General features: G+C 40.0%; 2 protein-coding genes and 1 non-coding gene across 3 annotated transcripts in view; all 3 read right to left on the bottom strand.

Moving 5' to 3' along the window:
* The window catches only part of nckap5l (NCK-associated protein 5-like), a 50,440-nt gene extending 41,345 nt beyond the window's left edge, over positions 1-9,095 (bottom strand). The window contains exon 1 of the mRNA XM_069660588.1: positions 8,970-9,095. The gene's annotated coding sequence lies outside the window, so the exon portion shown is untranslated. The remainder of the gene's footprint in view (positions 1-8,969) is intronic.
* A 295-nt stretch (positions 9,096-9,390) lies between these two features.
* kansl2 (KAT8 regulatory NSL complex subunit 2) lies at positions 9,391-18,736 on the bottom strand. The gene is made up of 10 exons (XM_069660116.1): positions 18,668-18,736; positions 17,124-17,398; positions 16,818-16,990; positions 16,540-16,654; positions 15,070-15,233; positions 14,802-14,965; positions 13,900-13,996; positions 12,904-13,157; positions 11,413-11,619; positions 9,391-10,081 (listed from the first exon to the last, which is right to left on the bottom strand). The coding sequence occupies exons 2-10, from the start codon at positions 17,372-17,374 to the stop codon at positions 9,992-9,994; spliced, it is 1,515 nt and encodes a 504-aa protein (XP_069516217.1). The 5' UTR covers positions 17,375-17,398; positions 18,668-18,736; the 3' UTR covers positions 9,391-9,991.
* LOC138590442 (small nucleolar RNA SNORA2/SNORA34 family) lies at positions 13,591-13,724 on the bottom strand. The gene has a single exon (XR_011307962.1). It is a non-coding gene; the product is annotated as a small nucleolar RNA SNORA2/SNORA34 family (small nucleolar RNA).
* Positions 18,737-18,947: the final 211 nt, after the last annotated feature.

The following is an 18,947-nucleotide window of genomic DNA, read 5'->3' as shown; positions in this document are numbered from 1 at the left end:
ACTAAGCACCTTGTGGGAGGGGGTTTTAGGGATTGAATGGTCGGGGGGGAGGGTGTGTGAAGCTCCTGAATAACATCTTTATTTTAAGACAAATGAAAATAAACTGCGGCGGTGCACAAAGGAGGACTGTTGATGCAAGACGGCGTGAATGAAGACAAAACCTCCCTCTGTCGCTGTTATTCTTAATCCAAGTGATCACGGCTCATAACTCCAGACGTAAATCTGACTCGTATATAGATCGTGTCGTAATCCCTCTTTTCGCTCCAAACAGGACGCGGAGGGGACCCGGTTTGCTTGAATTGATTAAAGCTACATTCCTGGCCATATTTTCTTTGGCCACACTGATGAATTGAATGTTTGTTACAGCTGCAGAAGCTAAAGCAGTGTTTTGCCAACTTCAATGTTTGTACGACCACAGATTCCTCTGTAGGGTGGACTTTGAATGAGTCCTCTGCTCTGTGAGCTCTCTTTCTCTCGCATACGATTAGGATTCCTCGAGCAGATTGAATCATGCATATTTCAGAGGCCGCGTTCGAGACAGCGGGCTCTGATATGCGCGATTTGGAGATGGAAAACACAAGGCTGAAGCTTTGAGATGTTCAACCGAGGAGCTGGAGCTGAGTGATCTTTGAATTCCAAATGTAGAGCTTCAACAATTACTCAATTGGTTTTCAACTATCAAATTAATTGCCGGCTATTTTGATGATTGATTCTTTGATTTGAGTCGTTTTTTTACTAAAAATATCTGATTCCAGCTTCTTAAATGTGATTATTCTCTGATATCTTTCCTCTTTTATGACAATAAACTCATCTTGGCTTTGGGAAACACTGATTTCTCTGACATTTTTAGACCAAACAGCCACTCGGTTAATAGAGTAAATACTTCACAGATTAATCGATGATGAAAATAATCGTCAGTGGAAGCCCTACTATAATGATTATCAGTGTAGTTGTAGGTTAAATCTGTCTGTTAAGAGGTCACTGTATGGGTGAAAAATCACTCAATCAAAAATGTCCAAATGCAAATATAAAATCAATGTTTTGTTGATTAACTTTGCAATTTATCAATTTTTTCTCCTCCTAAAAAGCAGCAAACTATCATAAATGGAAGCTGGATCTTGGAGATCTTTCGCAAAAAATGGTTAAAAAATAATTTATCAAAGCAGAGGTTTATTTTCTGACCATATACGAGGATTTATTGACTAATTTTCTCAGCATTTTCTTCGTGAATTTGTCTCCAAATACTCTCACTGCTGATGTGCAGACACATGATTACAGTAAGGCTCGTGTTGAGGCTGCTTGCCCTTAAATATTAAGTTTTTTTGATTAACAAATACTTTAAACGATTAATTGATTTTCAAAATAGTCTAAATTCAATTTCTGTGTATCAATTAATCATTGGCCCAATTCCCCCCTTTGGACTAAAGGAAACGATAGTTCTAAAGATGCTCTGTCCCGATGTTCCTGTGGTGTGAGGGATGTTACGAGTGATTTTACTTCCCCCGATCTGCTCGGAAGAAGGTCAAGGGTCAGCAAATGTGAAATATCAAACATGTTCAATATGTACGATCTTATATACTGTTGCGGAGGGGAACCCCGATGACAGCCGAGCGCGCACTCTGTGGATCGTCACGTGGAACCAAACGAGAGCCAATCGGGAAGCAAGCTGACTGAAGAAGGAAGCACAACAACCGCAGCCATGGCGACAAAAGCAAACGTGAAGCATAAAGTAACATGTACAGCCCATGTTCACGCCGTCTCCAATATTTCATCCACAGTTTGTTCTTTTTCCTTCCTGAATTTTCAGTCCAAAAACTATCATCAACAATTCTTCCTGCCCATCGTCCGCCATGTTTGTTTACTCTAAAGTCTCGTTTGACCGCGAGAGATTCTGTGATATTTCCAGCCGTGAGAGTCGGACTCTGGTTGTTGGTGAATGAATCTGTTAGTGTGTGTTGTGCTGTTTGCTCTCGACACACTATAAGGATCAAAACTGTTCAATCTATCATTATCTGTCGTCATGTGTGGGCTCTCTCACATTTTCAACATCTGTTAAGATTAATAAATCAGGCAAGTTAGTCAGGCTTTAGTGTTTCAGGAGTTATCTTTGGAGATGAATTCATGCAGTCATTAGTGATCTTGCTTTATGGTGTCTATTTGCGTATTGTTTATTTCTTGTATTTTTCTGTGTGAAGTTTCTGGCTGAGTTCTAAGTTTTGTGTCATTAATGTGCATATTTATTGTTGAGTTAGTGTTTTGTATTATCTCTTGTGTATTCTTTGTTTTTTTCATCTGTTTTATAGCCCAACTCGGCACAGGAATTGCAAAGTAGCTCAGGCTATAAATGCTCTCCGGTTGCTACATACTGAGCATTTGGAGCTGTTCTTGGGGACTTCTTCTGTCAGTATTCTCGCTCAAACACAAACAATCACAACAAGTCATGAGTTGAGGTTTCTGGGTTCAAAGGAGACGACGCAGGCAAACTAGATAATTCCTTTGATCTAAATATCTGCATTGTGTGCGTGTAAACAGTCTCGGAGATGATGATCAGTCAGCTCTGCCCCCCTCTGTGATCTCTGCTGTGCATCGTGTCGGCTCTGCGGGGTAACTGATGAATATTTTGCCATGCTAATGCAGGCTGCAGAAGTGCCTTTGGAGTATAACCATGGTAACTACAGTACCTGCATGCATCAGACGGGGGGGCGATAAAGGCTGATAGCTGATAAGGAGAGGTCCTAGTTTATCTTCAAAGCCTGAAGAAAGGGGGGGTGTTACGGGAGAGATAGAGCGTCTGCAGGAGGCTCTGACCCGTCTGCATCCCCCCCGACCAGACTTCAAACTGACTGAATTATTGTCCCGTTGCTCTTTCCCCGCTGTAAAACTGGTGAACTAGCACATAACAGAGCGATGTTTCACACACAGTCTGACCTTGAGACTATGTAAGGTCTTTCAGCGCCATAAAACTCTCATCCTACCTCAAGATAACAGAGCCAGAGCCACGACAGATACAGATACAAAGAGCTGAAACAATCATTTGATCAGTGGAGACACAATTATGAACTGGTTTGATAATCAATTGGGTTTTTTTAGCCATATTTCAAGCAAATACAGGGGAAAATTGTATTATTTCCCTTGTTCACACTTGTCAGATGTGAGGAATTAGTTTTATTTAATACCACATGAAATATCGTCGAGTTCTTGTCTTTCAATCAGTCAGAAAATATAAAAAAAGGTCATTAAAAATCCAAGAGTTTATAAGTTTATAGATTAAAAAACTAAGAAGAAGCTGCAATGATTCAAAAATAAGTTTGAATCATATATTAGTTTATAATTTATAATTAGTTTAAGATAGTTTTGAGACTTTGATTATTGATTAATTCTTACATTTATTAATAAAAGAAAGTGGCAGAAAATGTTGTTTATAGCCTCTCAAATATGACGCTTTTCTGCGTTTGATATCATTTTAAACTGAATGTCTCTGTGTTATTGACAATACGAGGCATTTAAAGACATAATCTCTGACTTTAAGATGCCGGGATGGACATTTAATAACCGTTTTCTGACATTTTAAAGAACAAATGATAAATTGATAGATTTGGAAAACAATCAGCAGATTAAAAGGTTATAAAAACATCCTTTTTGCAGCCCTAAAACAGCAGCACATTTCTCACATTTGAGACACTAGAATCAGACATCTGTTGGCCTTTCTGCTCGGCACTATCAAAATAGATCACATGTGATCCTGTTGATCAACCAATCAAGTAAACGCCTATTTCTGCTTAAAAGTGCTTAAAAAAGCCGCAAACTGTCACAACAGAGAAGCTGGACCTCGGGGATATTTTGCATTAATCATTTAACAAAGAAGTTGCCGTTTTTTTTCCTGGGATCAAAGTTGTTATTTGTTAGTTTTTGGCAGAATGTGGAAATGTTTGCTGGAAAATCTGCTTCCTGAACTGACAGAGCAGAAGAAGAATTTGCCTGTGATGATGCTTCCTGGTTTCATTTCCTCTGTGTCTCTGCATGTTTGTCATCGGCTCTGTCTGCAGATATTTGCTTTGATCTGCCGTCAAAAATATTGGAATCATTTTCTTTCAGTGAATTAAGTCTTCAACTTATCGTATAAGTGTATTGTGTTCCTTGGAGCGCTGAAACGTCTAGTAAAAAATTCAATAACCGAAACCAGTTAACAGAACCAGCAGCCAAATGAAACACTGACTCCGTGCCACGTTTCCTCTCTGTAATAAAGTCTGAACACCGTCTGTGGCGTCTGTGAGAGCCGGCTGAAACAAGATGTGGGACAAAAAGGCGTGCAGAACATCTGTGAACAATTAAGAGGCGAACAGAGCGAACGAGCGAGCACTTATACTGCCCATTACACTTGAATACAAGGCACTGGCTCGGTTTTTAATGATGTAATGCAGCGCAGCTTGGATATGCAATCTGAAAAGTTGCAGAGGGACCGAGCTCTCACTAAACTTCAATGACGCTCAAACACAGACACACTGAGCATAAATGTAATCCAGCAAACGCAGAGTGGAACCACATTTATCTGCAGCCCTGAGCTCATTCCTCAGAGCCGCTGGGTCCTCATGTTCTTGAGCAAATATAGCTCTGAATGCGACACATTAATTCTTTAATCCTCGTAGTCTCACACTCAGGTGTAAATTCTGCATTGGCGAAACTTTACATTGACACTGCTGCAGTTTTGCTGTTGTGGTTGACTTTAAAGCCCCTCTCCACTCTTTCACTCAATGTTACTTTACTTGAATGATTCAAGCTCAACAGTGCAGAGTTTGACAGTAAAAGACTGTTTACACTTTCATCTGCAATTGGACAAAAGTTGATCAAAGCTTAGTGTCAATCTGAGTGGAAAATCTGGACGTACGATAGAGCTGCATCACAATCATCACAATATGAGTGTTCGCCATGAACACATCGCTAAAGTCTGAATTTATTGAATGAATAAGAAAATGCCTTTCATGAAAATAAGCCATGCTTTCTAAATAAGCATGCAAAGATTTTACCTATTGGATGGAGCCCTGGGTGTAATGGCTTTTGAACCATTTTGATGCAATCAGATGAAGAACAAGCCAGCTATCAGCTATCCTCACATTAACTGGTGTCAATCTAGCAGTAAAAAGAAAAAGCTCCTTGGATTTATTTTGGAAATGGAGCACAGCAGATAGACTTAAAAACTAAGAGTTAAAGCTAATATGCACTCTTAAATATTTGTTTATTTATCGCACTTCAGTACAATGTAATCACACATCCCAGGGCCTAACATACAAGATGATTTTGTTATCGATTTGAAGTCAATCCTGGACTAAAATGCAACATACACAAGTGTAAGAGGGAACTTGAAGCCTGCAGTGCACAAACTATAAAACTATGAATAATATGATAGTGGGTCTGAATCATAGACCGTATAAAAAGATGGACGAAATGACAGCTCCCCAAAAGTGAAGCCAAACCCTCTCTATCGCCCCCTGCTGACTGGCTGCAGTATAGCTCATAAAGCCCGCCTCCTCCATGTTAACAGATGGGACATGAGTCAAACTATAAAATACACGTCAAATACATTTTTCTCAAACATGGTTTCTGTTATTATAGTTAGTTCTTATCATGCTGATTTATGTACGTGTTCATTTTTCTGACAAGTTTACTTTTAATTAGTTATTTGATGCTGTAAAAGGGGGGTGTGGCCTCATGATTGACAGCTCTGTTGACAAATGGGGCTCCTGCAGCGTTCAGTTCCCGAGTAGCAGAGTAGAGGAGGAACGGCGAGAGGAGACGTAACTAACACTAACACTACAGTCACTTTCCGCTTCTTCTGTTGACCATCTGCCATCACGCTGCATCATGGGTAACATAGGCGCCAGGTTTTGACCAAGAAGAAAAGTGTGTGAATTAAAAAAACACAATATTTCTTGTTCTGGTGAGTTGAATTTGATCATTTTTGTTCTGAAGATCAAAAGTTTATCTGAATGACCCCTCAAAAACCCCTCATCTCGAACTTCCCAGAAAACTAGTCCTCGCTCTGAGGTCACTGTTTTTGATGGGTCTTTTGTAGCCATGAAGTCTACATGGATTACATGATGTACTGAATTTGTCCACAATCGCCAAAAACAACAAGGTGCAACATTACATCAACAGACAATTTGGAAAAGGCATGAGGCATACGTAATTTCCTTCCAAACGCCAAACTAGGGAAAAAGCAGCCTGCAAACACTAAAAGATTCATTGAGCATTTCACAGGACATCGTCAGTGAAACTTAAATATTTTACAGCCTGAACGCCGGCCATCTCTGTGAGCCAACGATTTATAAGGGTTCAAACAATCCTTCCATCCTGGTTTCCTCTGAGCTAAAGTTTGGTCTTTGTTCAGAAAACGATGAGACAATGAAAACAGCATGAGCGTATATCTGGCCTTAAACCAACAGACACAGATCATTAAGCGTGGATGTTTTCCCCGACAAAAGGACTCTGTAATGGCTGCACGGCCTTATCTTCGATGTTTCAGATCCTGTTTAATCTAAAAACAGGCGAAGAACTTATTAAAATAACTGGCACGTGTTTTTATTGCCTATAAAATGTGAAAACAAACAAGAATCAATCCACTCCTCGTGACCAGGATGCCATTCTGAAAATGTGGAGCGTATCACTTTTACTGAAAAGCAGCTTTGTTTAAGTTTGATGCAACAACACATTTTCACTGCCAACACTGCTCAGAATAGCTTTCTTTACTGGCCAATGTAGGCACCAATGCAAACATCATCTTTTTACACTTGTGTCTTATATGATCATTACGTGTCATGTGTATATACCATTTTTCACTATTTTAATTCACTTAAATCCCACCACCAACTGTATGCTTCTAGTTAACTAACACAATAAGGTGCCATTCCATCAACCTGTGTTGAAGTTCTCGTATTGGCAAACAGCAAAATGCAACAAAAATGCAACTGAACAAACACTCGTAATAATCGGCACTGCAACTTTCCTCAAATAAATCCATGAAACAAATATAAATGCCATTTTTGACATGCATTTTCCTTCCCTGATCTCCCTTATCTTGAGTTACAGCAATGGCTTCAAATTGGTAAATCTTTGTATTTTTCTTTTGCAGGAAATTAAATTAAAATTTGTTGTGCATTTGAACAGAAATCTGTGTAATGACTAGCCTAAGTGAAATTGCCATTTCCTCTGTCTTTGTGGTGTTTGCATGCTGTTGGATAACACTTATACTTTCAGGTATAGCCAGACCAAAACTTGAGTTTTAAGCAATTTACCTTTAAATATATCAGGAGTTCTGTGTTCCCCATGCAAGGCTGGTCTCAACAAATTATCTGCAGATTTGATCCTGTAGTGTGAGGGGTTTAACGACATAATCTTAATGTAATTAACCAGATATGTTTCCCCAAATCCTAGATATCAAACATGTTTCATAAGCAATATAAGTTGCACGTTTCTTCCTTTGTAAACAACATGCTAACATCCAACTCTGCACAGTTAAGTCAAAACTTTCAAGTGAAGCGATAAATAAGCTAAACACCATTTTTTTGAGTGATTGATATCCCTGCAGACAAGCAAGGACTCAGATCATTGTAATGTCACAGCTGCATAATGTAGGTAATTTCAACTACAGTTGGGTAGATTAACCTTTAATAATTACTACTACTCATACTGTAAATACTTAAGTTTTGTACTAGTTAAATAACTAGTTATTGATACTGATAAGTAAAAAAGTAAAACTTACAATATTTGGTTCCAGAGAGCCGCATAATTGTACTAACTTTAGTAAATGCAAGTTTACTTCGCCACTGCTTTTAATACAGAGCAAAATAAAGTTGAACTATGAATTATTTATCCTGTACTTCTTAAAAATGATCTAAACTTTATATTACATTTCATCAGCGGAAGGTAACTAATTATAAGTACAAGACAAAGGTAAAATTTTGAGGTACTTGTACTTAACTTATGTCCAACTACACAACCTTTTAGATGTAAATATTGCTCTTAAGGATCCACTACATTTATCTGCCAGGTTTAAATGCTTATCAGGTTCAGATTGAAAATGCAAAATATAGATTAATATGTAGATTGTGATATCATTTTATCCCCAACCATGAATAGGTCTGAAAAGTGAGGTTTTCAAAGTACTTCAAAGTAAATTCAAATTAGATCCACATTTACCTTGCAACATAGGTAACGCCTTTGCAGGACTTATACCTGTAACAGAGTATTTCTAAAGTGTGGCATTACTACTTAACTTACTTAAGTAAAAGATCAAAGTACTTCCATCACCACTGCAGCAGGGATTTAGCGCAGGATAAAGCCCCAGACGTTTTCACACCTTAATTCATTCACTAACAGGCTGATTTAATCCTGCTGCTTGTGGATTATCATCACTGTCTGCAGTCACAGCAAGGATGGGTCTTTAACATAGACTAATTAATGCTTAGTTTATTCACATCATTAATTAATTATCTCTTCACTGCATCAGTGTAAGGAAAAAAAATGTACCGTTAGGAGCTACACTTACAGGACTCAGATGACAGTTCCTTTTCCATGTTCCCTTTTTCAGTTTCAAGGCTTCAAAACGAGGCTAAAACTGCGACATTTAAGCTAGCATGAAATGCAGTTTAACAAAAAAGAGAAAGACGCACTTCGGCTCCGAAAATGTCAGTTTTTTATGATGGGACAGGCCCTCAAAAACCCAAATGGGTCCCCTCCGGCTCGGGTGAAGCTGTTACGCCCTTGTCCTCAAACATGGACAACACGTCAGCCGTTAACCGTTAAAACATGCTAAAACAAGCTAGCCACATCTTTAGCTTCACATCCGCTCGGACCTTCACTTCACCGGGGATGTTAAATCAATGAAAAGCATGCCAAAAAAGCCTCAGTGTCGGCGTGTATCACAGCATAAATCTCGACCAAGCTAACATGAAACGACATTTTTAAAAACTCACCTCATTTGGTTGGTAACTGTCGACGTTTCATGGTTAATAAAGAAAAGAAATAAGCCTTAAAACATCTAATCTTGTGCTCATTGTTGCAGCGGTGTCGTCCTCTCTCCCTGCCTGCAGCCGCTTTCTTTCTCTGCCTCGGCGTTTTTACTGTTTTGGGTTGAGGAAAAGTGATGTCATTGCATGAAATTGCATTACCCGCCCCATTTTTTTTCTAGCGGAGGCTGTCCCCATGCTGCCAAACATAACTTCACCATATACTTAAAAAAAAAAAAGCTGCCTCTATATAGTGGTCTTTCTGTTCCTTAAATACTGCACTCTGATCATAAATCAGTTAAAAATCTGGATGTCATTAAGAAAGAGTTCAACAAAAGTATCATAAAATAGTTTATTTGTGGATTAAACTGATGAAAACCGTTGAGGGACTAAATGGGAACAATTTAACCAAGAAGAAAAATTAAATATACACTCACATGACAAACATAAGTATAGTCAATGAATGTATAGACTAAAGCTGCGTTCACTGCGGGAACCTCCCCCTGGGACTAGGCTCTTTGGAGGTACTATGTGCACTTCCACTGCAGGGAACAGGGTCTAAATAAAGACACTGGGATTTAATAATACCCCCGAAAAGTTTCTGCTATCTGAAAATACAGGGCCTTTGGGGGCCGGTCTTGTAGTGCTGAGAATGTCCGATTACTTTGAGTACATTGACTGGATGTGTTGCAGGTTCTTTACCCTTTTTAAATACTGTTTGGTGAAAAAGTAGTAATGCAGCTGCAACAGTTATTATAGATTTAAATAAACTGGCATGGTGTAACGTCTGTAAACCTGTGCAAAACAGGTGTGGATTTTTTCTAATCTTAACAAGTCTTTAGACCTTGAACGAAAAGCAGACAACCATTGGCAGGGGGAACCTTTTAGGCCTTCAAAAGAAGCTCCTGGGACTAAAAGTTCTGGGTTCTTTTGGTGGAAACGTAGATTTAATGCTCTTTCTTCTTCAGGTTATGCTGCAGAAGTAGTTTTTATCGTGGAGCATTGATTGTAGATGCATTGACATCGTGGAGAGGATTATGAGCGGCCTCTTCTTCACCTCCTACAACCTCCGACACCACCTGTGTGTGAGAACAGGAAGTCAGGAGCTGAAGTGGACCATATTACATAACTTATTAACTTAAGATCCTATCTGAACTCTCACTGATGTTAAATTAAGTGTTTAGGATTTCCTAACCTGAGATAAGATATTTGAGATTTCTAAAGTAAGTTATGATTTGCTTTGTAATAACAATTTTGTAATAATCCTATCTTTGACTTCCTATCCTAACTTAAGACCTAAATGGTAACTTTCATATTTACTTCGATGTGGTGCAGTTGCCTCCGTTTGAACCTCTTAGTCATAATATTTCATAAACAGCGTCCAAATAGTGAAATTTCCCTTTACATAGGAATTCTCTGCAAAATGGCTGCTGGAGTGTTTTACTTATTTTGCAGATTTGTTGTTGTGGCTTAAAAGGTGTCATTTTCAGCTCAAAGAATGCATCCTACATGTTTTGTCAGTCCACTTACACTACAGGAATGTGGAGGCACAACAAATGATTATTGCTTTCTGTGTTGACCTGCGTCAGTGATCTGTTTTTGCAACATCCTGCAGTTTACACGGTGTGACATCTTTGGAATCACAAGCCCAATAGTCCTATATCCCAATGAATACTTTTATTACATTCACGGGCCATTTTAACAACTTATTTACCTATTAGGACATGTGTGATATGACGATATCATTAAGGTTTAGGAGCATTTTTTGGACTTGTATTCCGAACATTCTAACTGCTTCTGAATTAGGTTAGAGGACATAAGGCCCCTTGCCTGTTTCCAGTCAGCTATCCGTATTGTAAACAAACTAACAAACCAAGTCTGCAAGGCTGGTGTAGAGACACAAAAGCAGCTCAAATTTTTGTAAGAGACGTTGACAGGAAATACGAACGATTTGTTTTAATACCCTGATATGTTTTAAGAGGGTGTTCGCCTTTTTTGTGTTTGTGCCGTCTCATTTTTGCTGTGTTGTTTCTTCTTTGAATTGTACAGCACTTTGGTCAGCTTTAAATGTGCTTTATAAATAAATTGACTTCTGTCACTAAGAATCTCCTCCCTGTTTGTGGAGTTTTTAATGTATGTTTAGGCCTGTAAGTGCTGCTTCAAGACAGCCTTGATAAAAAATGTGGACCACATGTTTAAGTGCCAAGTTTTCCCCATTTATATTGTAGCACTCAGTTGACCGGTCATCGTAAAACAATTTGTAATGCTTTTAAATGGATATCATACTGACACAGATTGAGACCAAGATTTTATTAGACCCAGCTTGCAGTGTGACATACAACCAAACTTGTAGGATTGTTGTTACCGCACATCGTATGAGCAACAGACAAGCCTCTTATCAAGACTTAACCTGGTCATGCATGATGGCATCCACATCTCTCTCTGAGAGGTCCTGTCCCGAAGTGTCCAGGTCCACCTGGTCCGGGTCTTCTCCTGTCAGGATGTCCATCGGGGCCTCAGCAATGGCTCTGATGGTCTGGTCCTCCAGGGCCAGGGCCGTGTCAAACTGAAGGGGGGACGGGGGACCCTGCATGCCATCCCCTTCCACATCCAGGTCCTGTATAACAGGAAATATCTATGAGATCTTAACCTCAATCTTCACCTGGTAGGAGCTTTCTGTATATTTATGGTTAGACCTCCCATGAGTCTTGTTTTGTGTACTGTTGTAGATGTACAGAGGAAGGTCAATGCAGTAGGTTCAGGTGATGTGGCTTTGTGTGCGGGAGAAGCTTCCAGTTTCTGCCTGTGCTAGTACTGTAAGAGTTGTAAAGATCTGTGTAACAAATTTGAGCTTCTGATAACCTACCACCTGGGCATTTAATGAAGTACACATCATGAGGTAGGTAATAGAAGCAGCCCCTAAGTGGCTTAAGTTGCAGGGCCACTACACTTCTGGTATTTCAAGGGCGCTTTCACACCATTAGTGCGGCTCATATGGTCCAAACAAAGCAGGGAAATATATGTCCCTCTCAAACCAACCAGCTCTTGTTAACATGAAGATTATGACTGACACCCGCTCACATATAGGACAGGTTTTATATCAACATCCTGCATCACCATCATTACCTAGATGACTGCCAAATTAAATAGATCACTCTTAACAATTCACAATCAACAGATTAATTAAAAGTTGTTTTATTTTTGCATCCACGATCACACAGCAGATCCAGATCATCTTTTTCAAGCGGTCTTCAGTCTTTGGAGTTGGAGAATTATCCCACCTGTATTGTTTAGTCTCCCGTTACATCAGAATCTGGTTGGTTTTCTGCTTTTGTTTGATTCGTGTGGGCTGATGTGAACACATCAATTGTACTCAAGTGTGAAGCAAAACAAACACACCGTGACTATTCAGAGGAAGTGGTCCAAGTTTGGTAACAAACAAATCTAACCGTTTGTTTGTGGTGGGGAAAAGGAGCCTCAACTACAAGGAGTTCTCTGTGAATTTGAGCTCCTGTAGCCACAAGGTGTCTTTTTTGATGCAGATGAGAAAATCAATTCCTGCCATCTAGCCAGTGACTGAATGGTTGTCTGAGTTGGGCTAGCGCAGAAGTTCATTGCCTTCTTTATATTTGGGAGAATGGGGCAGCGTCTTTCTGTGTTTAGTTCACTGCTCCCGTCCAAGAAACTTCTAACCAATGAGTGATGCAAACAAGAAAAACGGAACCCAACAGGTAAACACACCAGAGTTTGTTTGAACCGCAGCAAACTAGTTTCAGCAGCTGTGAAAGCACCCTAAAAACATCAGCAATTGAGTTCCTAACGATTATTGTAGAATATAACATCGGTGTTACAACGCTTATACATCAGAAAACAGTGCTAGGGGAACATCATTTCTACATACATCACTGAACTCTAGGGGAAGGCTCTCTGTGGGCTGAAGCTCTGCTGCACTCAGATACATGTCTCTGGTTGCGGTGGAGATCGGCTCCTGCGGGGGAGGTTCCTGCTCAGGCTGGTACATGGGGGGAGGCAGGGAGAGGTGGAGCGGGCAGCGAGGATCGTCAGACTGACCCATGTGCACGGTGCGGTCACATGGGACGTCTTTAAGGCCTGGACACATTTTGAAAAGCACCTGATTGCTGTCCTGGTAGATGTCTGAGTGTAAAGCTGTCAAGGAATATGACACATGAAGACCACAGAGATCCAACAGATTAAGAAAACTGCTTCCGTCTTTAAAAAGAAAACCAAACGCTGACCTGTAATTAAACAAACATTAGCCTCACAAGTAACCAATTTAGTACTACTGCAAGTACCATAGTAATTTCAGGGCTACTTATTTTTATGTTGCAAAAAGCTGGACTAAACTAATGTTATGCCTCAGTGGTTTTGTACTGGTCAGTGAATTTGTCTAAGACATGCTGGTGTCATCAATAGAATTAGAAGTACACAAAGTTCAGTACTTGGAATAAAACTATTTTCTTCTTCTACGCCAATTTAAAAAGAAAATGTAAATCCGTTTGGATGAAAACTATAATAATGCATGAGATAAATAATTTTGGGGTTAAAATGAAGGAAGGGAGAGAAAGGATTTTGTACCTTCCAACTGAACCGATTAGCCCCTTTGTAACTCTGGGAAAAATCAACAGACCACAGGAAGGAGTTTATGTAGGCTCCCTTTGAAACCAGCAGCTACTGCAAGCTGCTGGTCTTGATCGGGGCCGCGGTGAAGATGACTCAAAAGAGAAAGATGACGGAAACCTCAGAACATAAACATTTACACAAAAGACATGATAAAATATTCTTTCAATGAACACATGAAAACACAAAGGGGGGGGGTGGGTATGGAAACAGTGCATACTATTGTGGTCAAACATGTTGAAAACATCACTGAGGATACGTGTGACACAGTGTCGGGTCATAGGCAGGCAGGGGTTGGTACATCGGGTTCCCTCCACAAAGGAGACGCACTTCTCGTACACTGTTCTTGTGTGTGGCTACAAGGGAGAAGAGAAGTGTTTGGGAAAGTCAAAACAGAAAACATGTATTCAAACATGTTAAGCATAATTCTCAGGGCTCAAATTATGGATTATCACTGACTCCCTATAGTAATTAACATATTTGAGGACTTCACTGCCCTGCATTTAAAGAATTAAAACGTTAGCATGTGCGTGAGAAGAATCATGTTTACTCGTATGATTTACCAGCTCTTAAAAAGCAGGCATGTTCTACAGAAAGTTCACATTTAGTCAAAGAAATCATCACTCTCGGTCCCCTAAATAAACGGCCACTTTGCCAAGGGGGTATTGAGAATCATCAACTTTATTAAACATGCTAAGGGAAACAAAACATGCTTTGGGATACCATTTCAAACTAAACAGTTTCATAAATCGATTTTTACTAGATCTTTTTTACAGGCATATGACAAATCTTAACCACATGCCAACCCATGTTTCCACCATGCCTGTATAACGTGGGCCTCTCGATGACCAATGCTGAAAAATCCTCATTGCTGATCCCAGTTGCTGTCAGAGATTTCCTAACGACTTGTGTATTTCTTAAGTAGTACTGTTGTTTCAGTGGATCATCCGGGGCACAGAGAAAATTATTTCTTGGGTTTAAAACCACAAACCTTATTTGCTGCACCCATGTTCACGGGGCACCTTAAAACCCTGAGCTTGTAAATGTTAAACTTTTTGATTGGCTAAACACAAAAAAGTAAGAGAGACAAAATTTGTGCACTGGTGAACGGACCCTTTAATGCGCTTAGCAGTTTAACTACATTCTGTGATGGGGTCTCACCTGAGGAGCTCCTTCTGTCACAGCCTGCCTCCTCTCCCTGAGCTGCCGGTGCAGCAGAGCTTCCACACCGTACCGACGACGGTATCGGCGCAGAGCTTTGAGCTTCTTCAGGTTCTCCCTCTCTTTCATGGACAGACCTTCAGGCCCTGTCAGCAAACTGCTCCCTGAAATTATTATAGACAAATAAAGATATCACTGAAGGCTGTGAGGCCTAATGAATATGAAAGGGTGTGGGATGATAAACATTAAAACATTAAGTCATATATACCGAGAGTTTCATGCTCCACTTTGCGGTTGTGCAGGTATCGGCGCTTTTTCTCCTTGAGCAGGTGCTGCAGGCGTTTGAACTGGTCGATGTAGAGAGACTGGAGCCTGATGAGTTTTTCTCTAGTGATGAGTGCCACCTCCTCTGCTGTGTACACTCCTGCATGTCTGCAATTTACAAAGAAGAAAAAACAAATAACTTCTGTATCAGATTCACAAGGAAAAGAGCCATGTTTTAATCAACTCCTCAAACAAGCTCCAACTAAACAATCTTGCAAAAGGATGTCAGACTGTAAACTTTATAAAACAAGTCTCAAAAGGTTTTTACAGAGAGCAAAATTATCCGCAGGTCTCCTCCTCGTTATAATGGACTTGGTGGTAAAAACCAGCCGACGTTGGCTGAGCTCATTTCTCTGACTTAAAGGAGCAATTCGCCCTTGGAAAAAGCCACTGTCAGTCAAAGCTGGTGTTCTCTGTAATTGATAGACGCAATAATATTTGAAATTGGCTGTGGAGAAAGTTGTACAAATAGCTTGTGGTTTCGTCCATTCTACATTCCTACAACACCCAATGTACATTGCACCCCTCCTTCTGAAAGAAATGGTCTAGCGAGAGACACTGGGGTGAAATGCTACTGTTTCGCTGCAGGCAATGGCTCAGAGTGGTACAGAATCCGAAATACAACCAGAATATACCGGTGGATCATCTAAAATATCTTCAGGTCTGCATCAGAGGCGAGCATCCTAGTTTGAGGAGGTTTAGTTTAGCAAGCACCCTGGCTACCGCCAGATGACGCGTCGCCTCCGTAGTCTGGCGGAGGTTTTCCAGGGCTCATTGGAGAAGCACATATCGCCCTCCAAAGGCACAGAGCGAAATTGCAGTTGTTTTTTTTATACCATAATGGCATTAGCTCCCCATAATAACATGATAGGACCGAGGTAGAAAATCGGCGAACTGGCCCTTTAAGATCCAGACGTCCAATGACTAAAATTGCTGATCCAGCTAAATAACATTAAAAAAGAGGGCAAGACTTTAAACACTTAGGAAGTGGCTTGCTAGAAATTCTGAGTGGGGTACATCCATTGTTCCTTTTGACATCAGATGGAATGTGATTTTAAAAAGTCACACCTGAGAAAAATATCAAAAACAAAGAAACAAATATTACAGAACATTTAATACTGTTGTTTTTGTGAGAAGTTCTCCTAGTTTCTTTGAGTACTGTAAACCTTCAGCACACTCAAAATTCAAGACTTTGTTCATGATTGCATACTGACCTTTTGAAACTTTCCCTGAATGAACGCACACAGACCTCAAACCCTGCACAAAACTAGTTTGTCGCATAAATTGGGACACAGATGTTGCTTAACTCAGTAAATAAATGTGTGGGCTTAAAAAGAGTCTCAACCTAAATACTATGATCCTACACTGCAAGTTTAGATTTAAATTTGCAGACATCAAAGATAATTCAGCTTACTTTAGAGGATCCTCGTGATCACTGTCAACGCTGTCTGCATCACTGTCGGGGTCTCCTCTCCATGTTTGGTCTAGTACCAGCGGCCCCTGCTCCTCCTCGCTCAGACTCTCCTCATCTGAACAGAGGGAGTGTACTCAAGTATCACAATAATATTCATAGGAGGTCAATTTAAAGTGCAAGAGAAACTTCTAAATCAACATTCAAAACAGAAGATAATTGACAGGCAAAAAATGAGCTTCAATTAGGTTCCTACATTTGACAAAGTAGTAAATACATACCTAGGATACGGCTTGCTTCAGAGCGGCTTCCGTCAGCGCTGTGTGTCTCTGAGCGGTTGTATCCACTTAGCTGAGACAGAAGTACCTCTGGGGTCGGATTGGAGGACGGCTTTCTCGTCTGCACTCGGTGAGCCATAGCATTCCTGCGAGCATGCTCAGCACAGAACGTCACTCTAAAGAAGAGACAGAGTCATAAGAAAAATGTCAATAAGCTGCTTGGATGTTATTACATCTTAAACAATTACAAAAGATGAGGTCAAACTTGTGTCTAACCGTCATTAAGGACAGATGAAATTTTGAACCCACCCGTCTTTCCTGTCAACCTTGGGTGAAGCGTTTGGGCATCGCTTGCCGTTCTTGGCAGAGACGTAGCTGCATTGTTTGTATGGTGCATTCTTGTCCTCCAAGATGTGTTTAATGCAGAACTCGAGGCCCTCGAGACGGGGCTGAGAGCATGGTCGCTGTGTGAAGGAGCAAGCCTGGGGCTCCTGGGGACGAGGTGTCTGGGCCACCCGGTTTCGACTTGACGGCAAAACGTGGATTCGTATCCTGTTCATTTTAAATCTGCTAAATATTTAGGGCTGAAACAAAGACACCAACATAGGATTAGTCGACCAAAAAAAAAAAAGGTAGTTTGATGACCTGACTTTAATCATTTGATTTCTTTTAAACACACCTTTTTTAACGTGAGGATTTTTTTTCTTGATATTGAATATCTATATGTATTGTAATGGTGGCCATATTTTAAGGAATAAATGGAGTCATAGAGATCTTGAGCCTATTGCAGAATTAACAACCAAATATTGAATGAGCCACAAATTAATTTATGTACAGAAAACAAATATTCAACTATTGTGACAATCAATAATTAAACATAGACATTTTCTCAAGCAAAGTTGTTCAACATTCCCATGATTTTATCTTTAGCATATATCATGTTAAACTGAAAATCCATGGGTTAAGCACGACTGAGCAGACAAAACAAGACATTTGATTATATCAACGTAGGCTCTGGGAAATCCAATGGTACATTGGAGTTTAGAATTCTGGTATTATAAATATTCTGATAATGATGAATTGATTAATTGAGTAAAAATATAAAGTAAAAATGTATTCTACATTTATACTAACTATATATTGAAAATGACTACAAAAGATATGTCCATGTGGATGATGCTTTAAGGCAGGAATGTACATGCCCACGGTGCAGCCAGACTGTCAACCGCATGGCTCATTTAATGTTAGCCCTTTAATCAACTAATTGGTTCCAAAAGGTCCAAGAATTTCAAGTATAGTGTTTTTTTTATACAAGCAATATGCCCTTGGTAGAGGCATTGTGGACACGGTGCTCATTAGTTTATATCCACATAGTTTTAACATGAATGAAAGTTAATGTTATTCTTCATATTACCGGTAAATAACGTTAAAGCAGGCGTTGGCAGGTCAGGTGGCTTGTCAGATTCGACTAACAAACTTCATTAATGAGTATTTTCTGATAAATAAAACTAATGGGCAAAACTATAAAAGCGTACGAATTTTAAGAAAAAATAGTAATTTTTTGCAGATTTAAATCGAGCAGATGTACAATTTCCCTGTATTGACAAAGTCTAACCAGGCGCCACTGCAAGCTTTAGCCCGCCTCTCTTTACTGCGTCACTCCTTCAGTTACGGGGCAGCCATCTTTGTTTAGCAGTTGCTAAATCTAGCTAACCGCTACTTTTAACGATTTACGACTGAGAATCAATTTTAGCTCACCGAATGCAACATACGGTCGTCTTATCTAATATCACCGAACAGGCTCGGCGCAAAAAGATGGATATATCCTAATATTTTGTTCGTTAAGGGCTTACCTTCTCCTCTGCCGTCCGACTGGGTCTAGCTTCCTAGGAACGCTACGTCGATTTTCTTGCATATCCGAACAACTGCCACAGACACTGCAGACATATACTGAGCCCGCCCACTCTAAGCTCTGATTGGCCACAGTTTAATGTATTTCATTGGCCAATCTATTTGCCAATCGAAGCATTCCCAACGCCACAGTTTCTGTTCTACACCCACAATATTGCAGCAGCTTGTTCATACCAGGTTGAAATGCATGCAATGAGCGTTTTCTTAAAATATTTATTGACT

The sequence above is a fragment of the Semicossyphus pulcher genome, unplaced genomic scaffold (assembly GCF_022749685.1).
Source record: "Semicossyphus pulcher isolate SPU_LCO1_2020_fin unplaced genomic scaffold, fSemPul1.0.p SCAF_13, whole genome shotgun sequence".
NCBI classification, from domain to species: Eukaryota; Metazoa; Chordata; class Actinopteri; order Labriformes; family Labridae; genus Semicossyphus; species Semicossyphus pulcher.
This window is presented reverse-complemented; position numbering and strand designations above follow the sequence as displayed.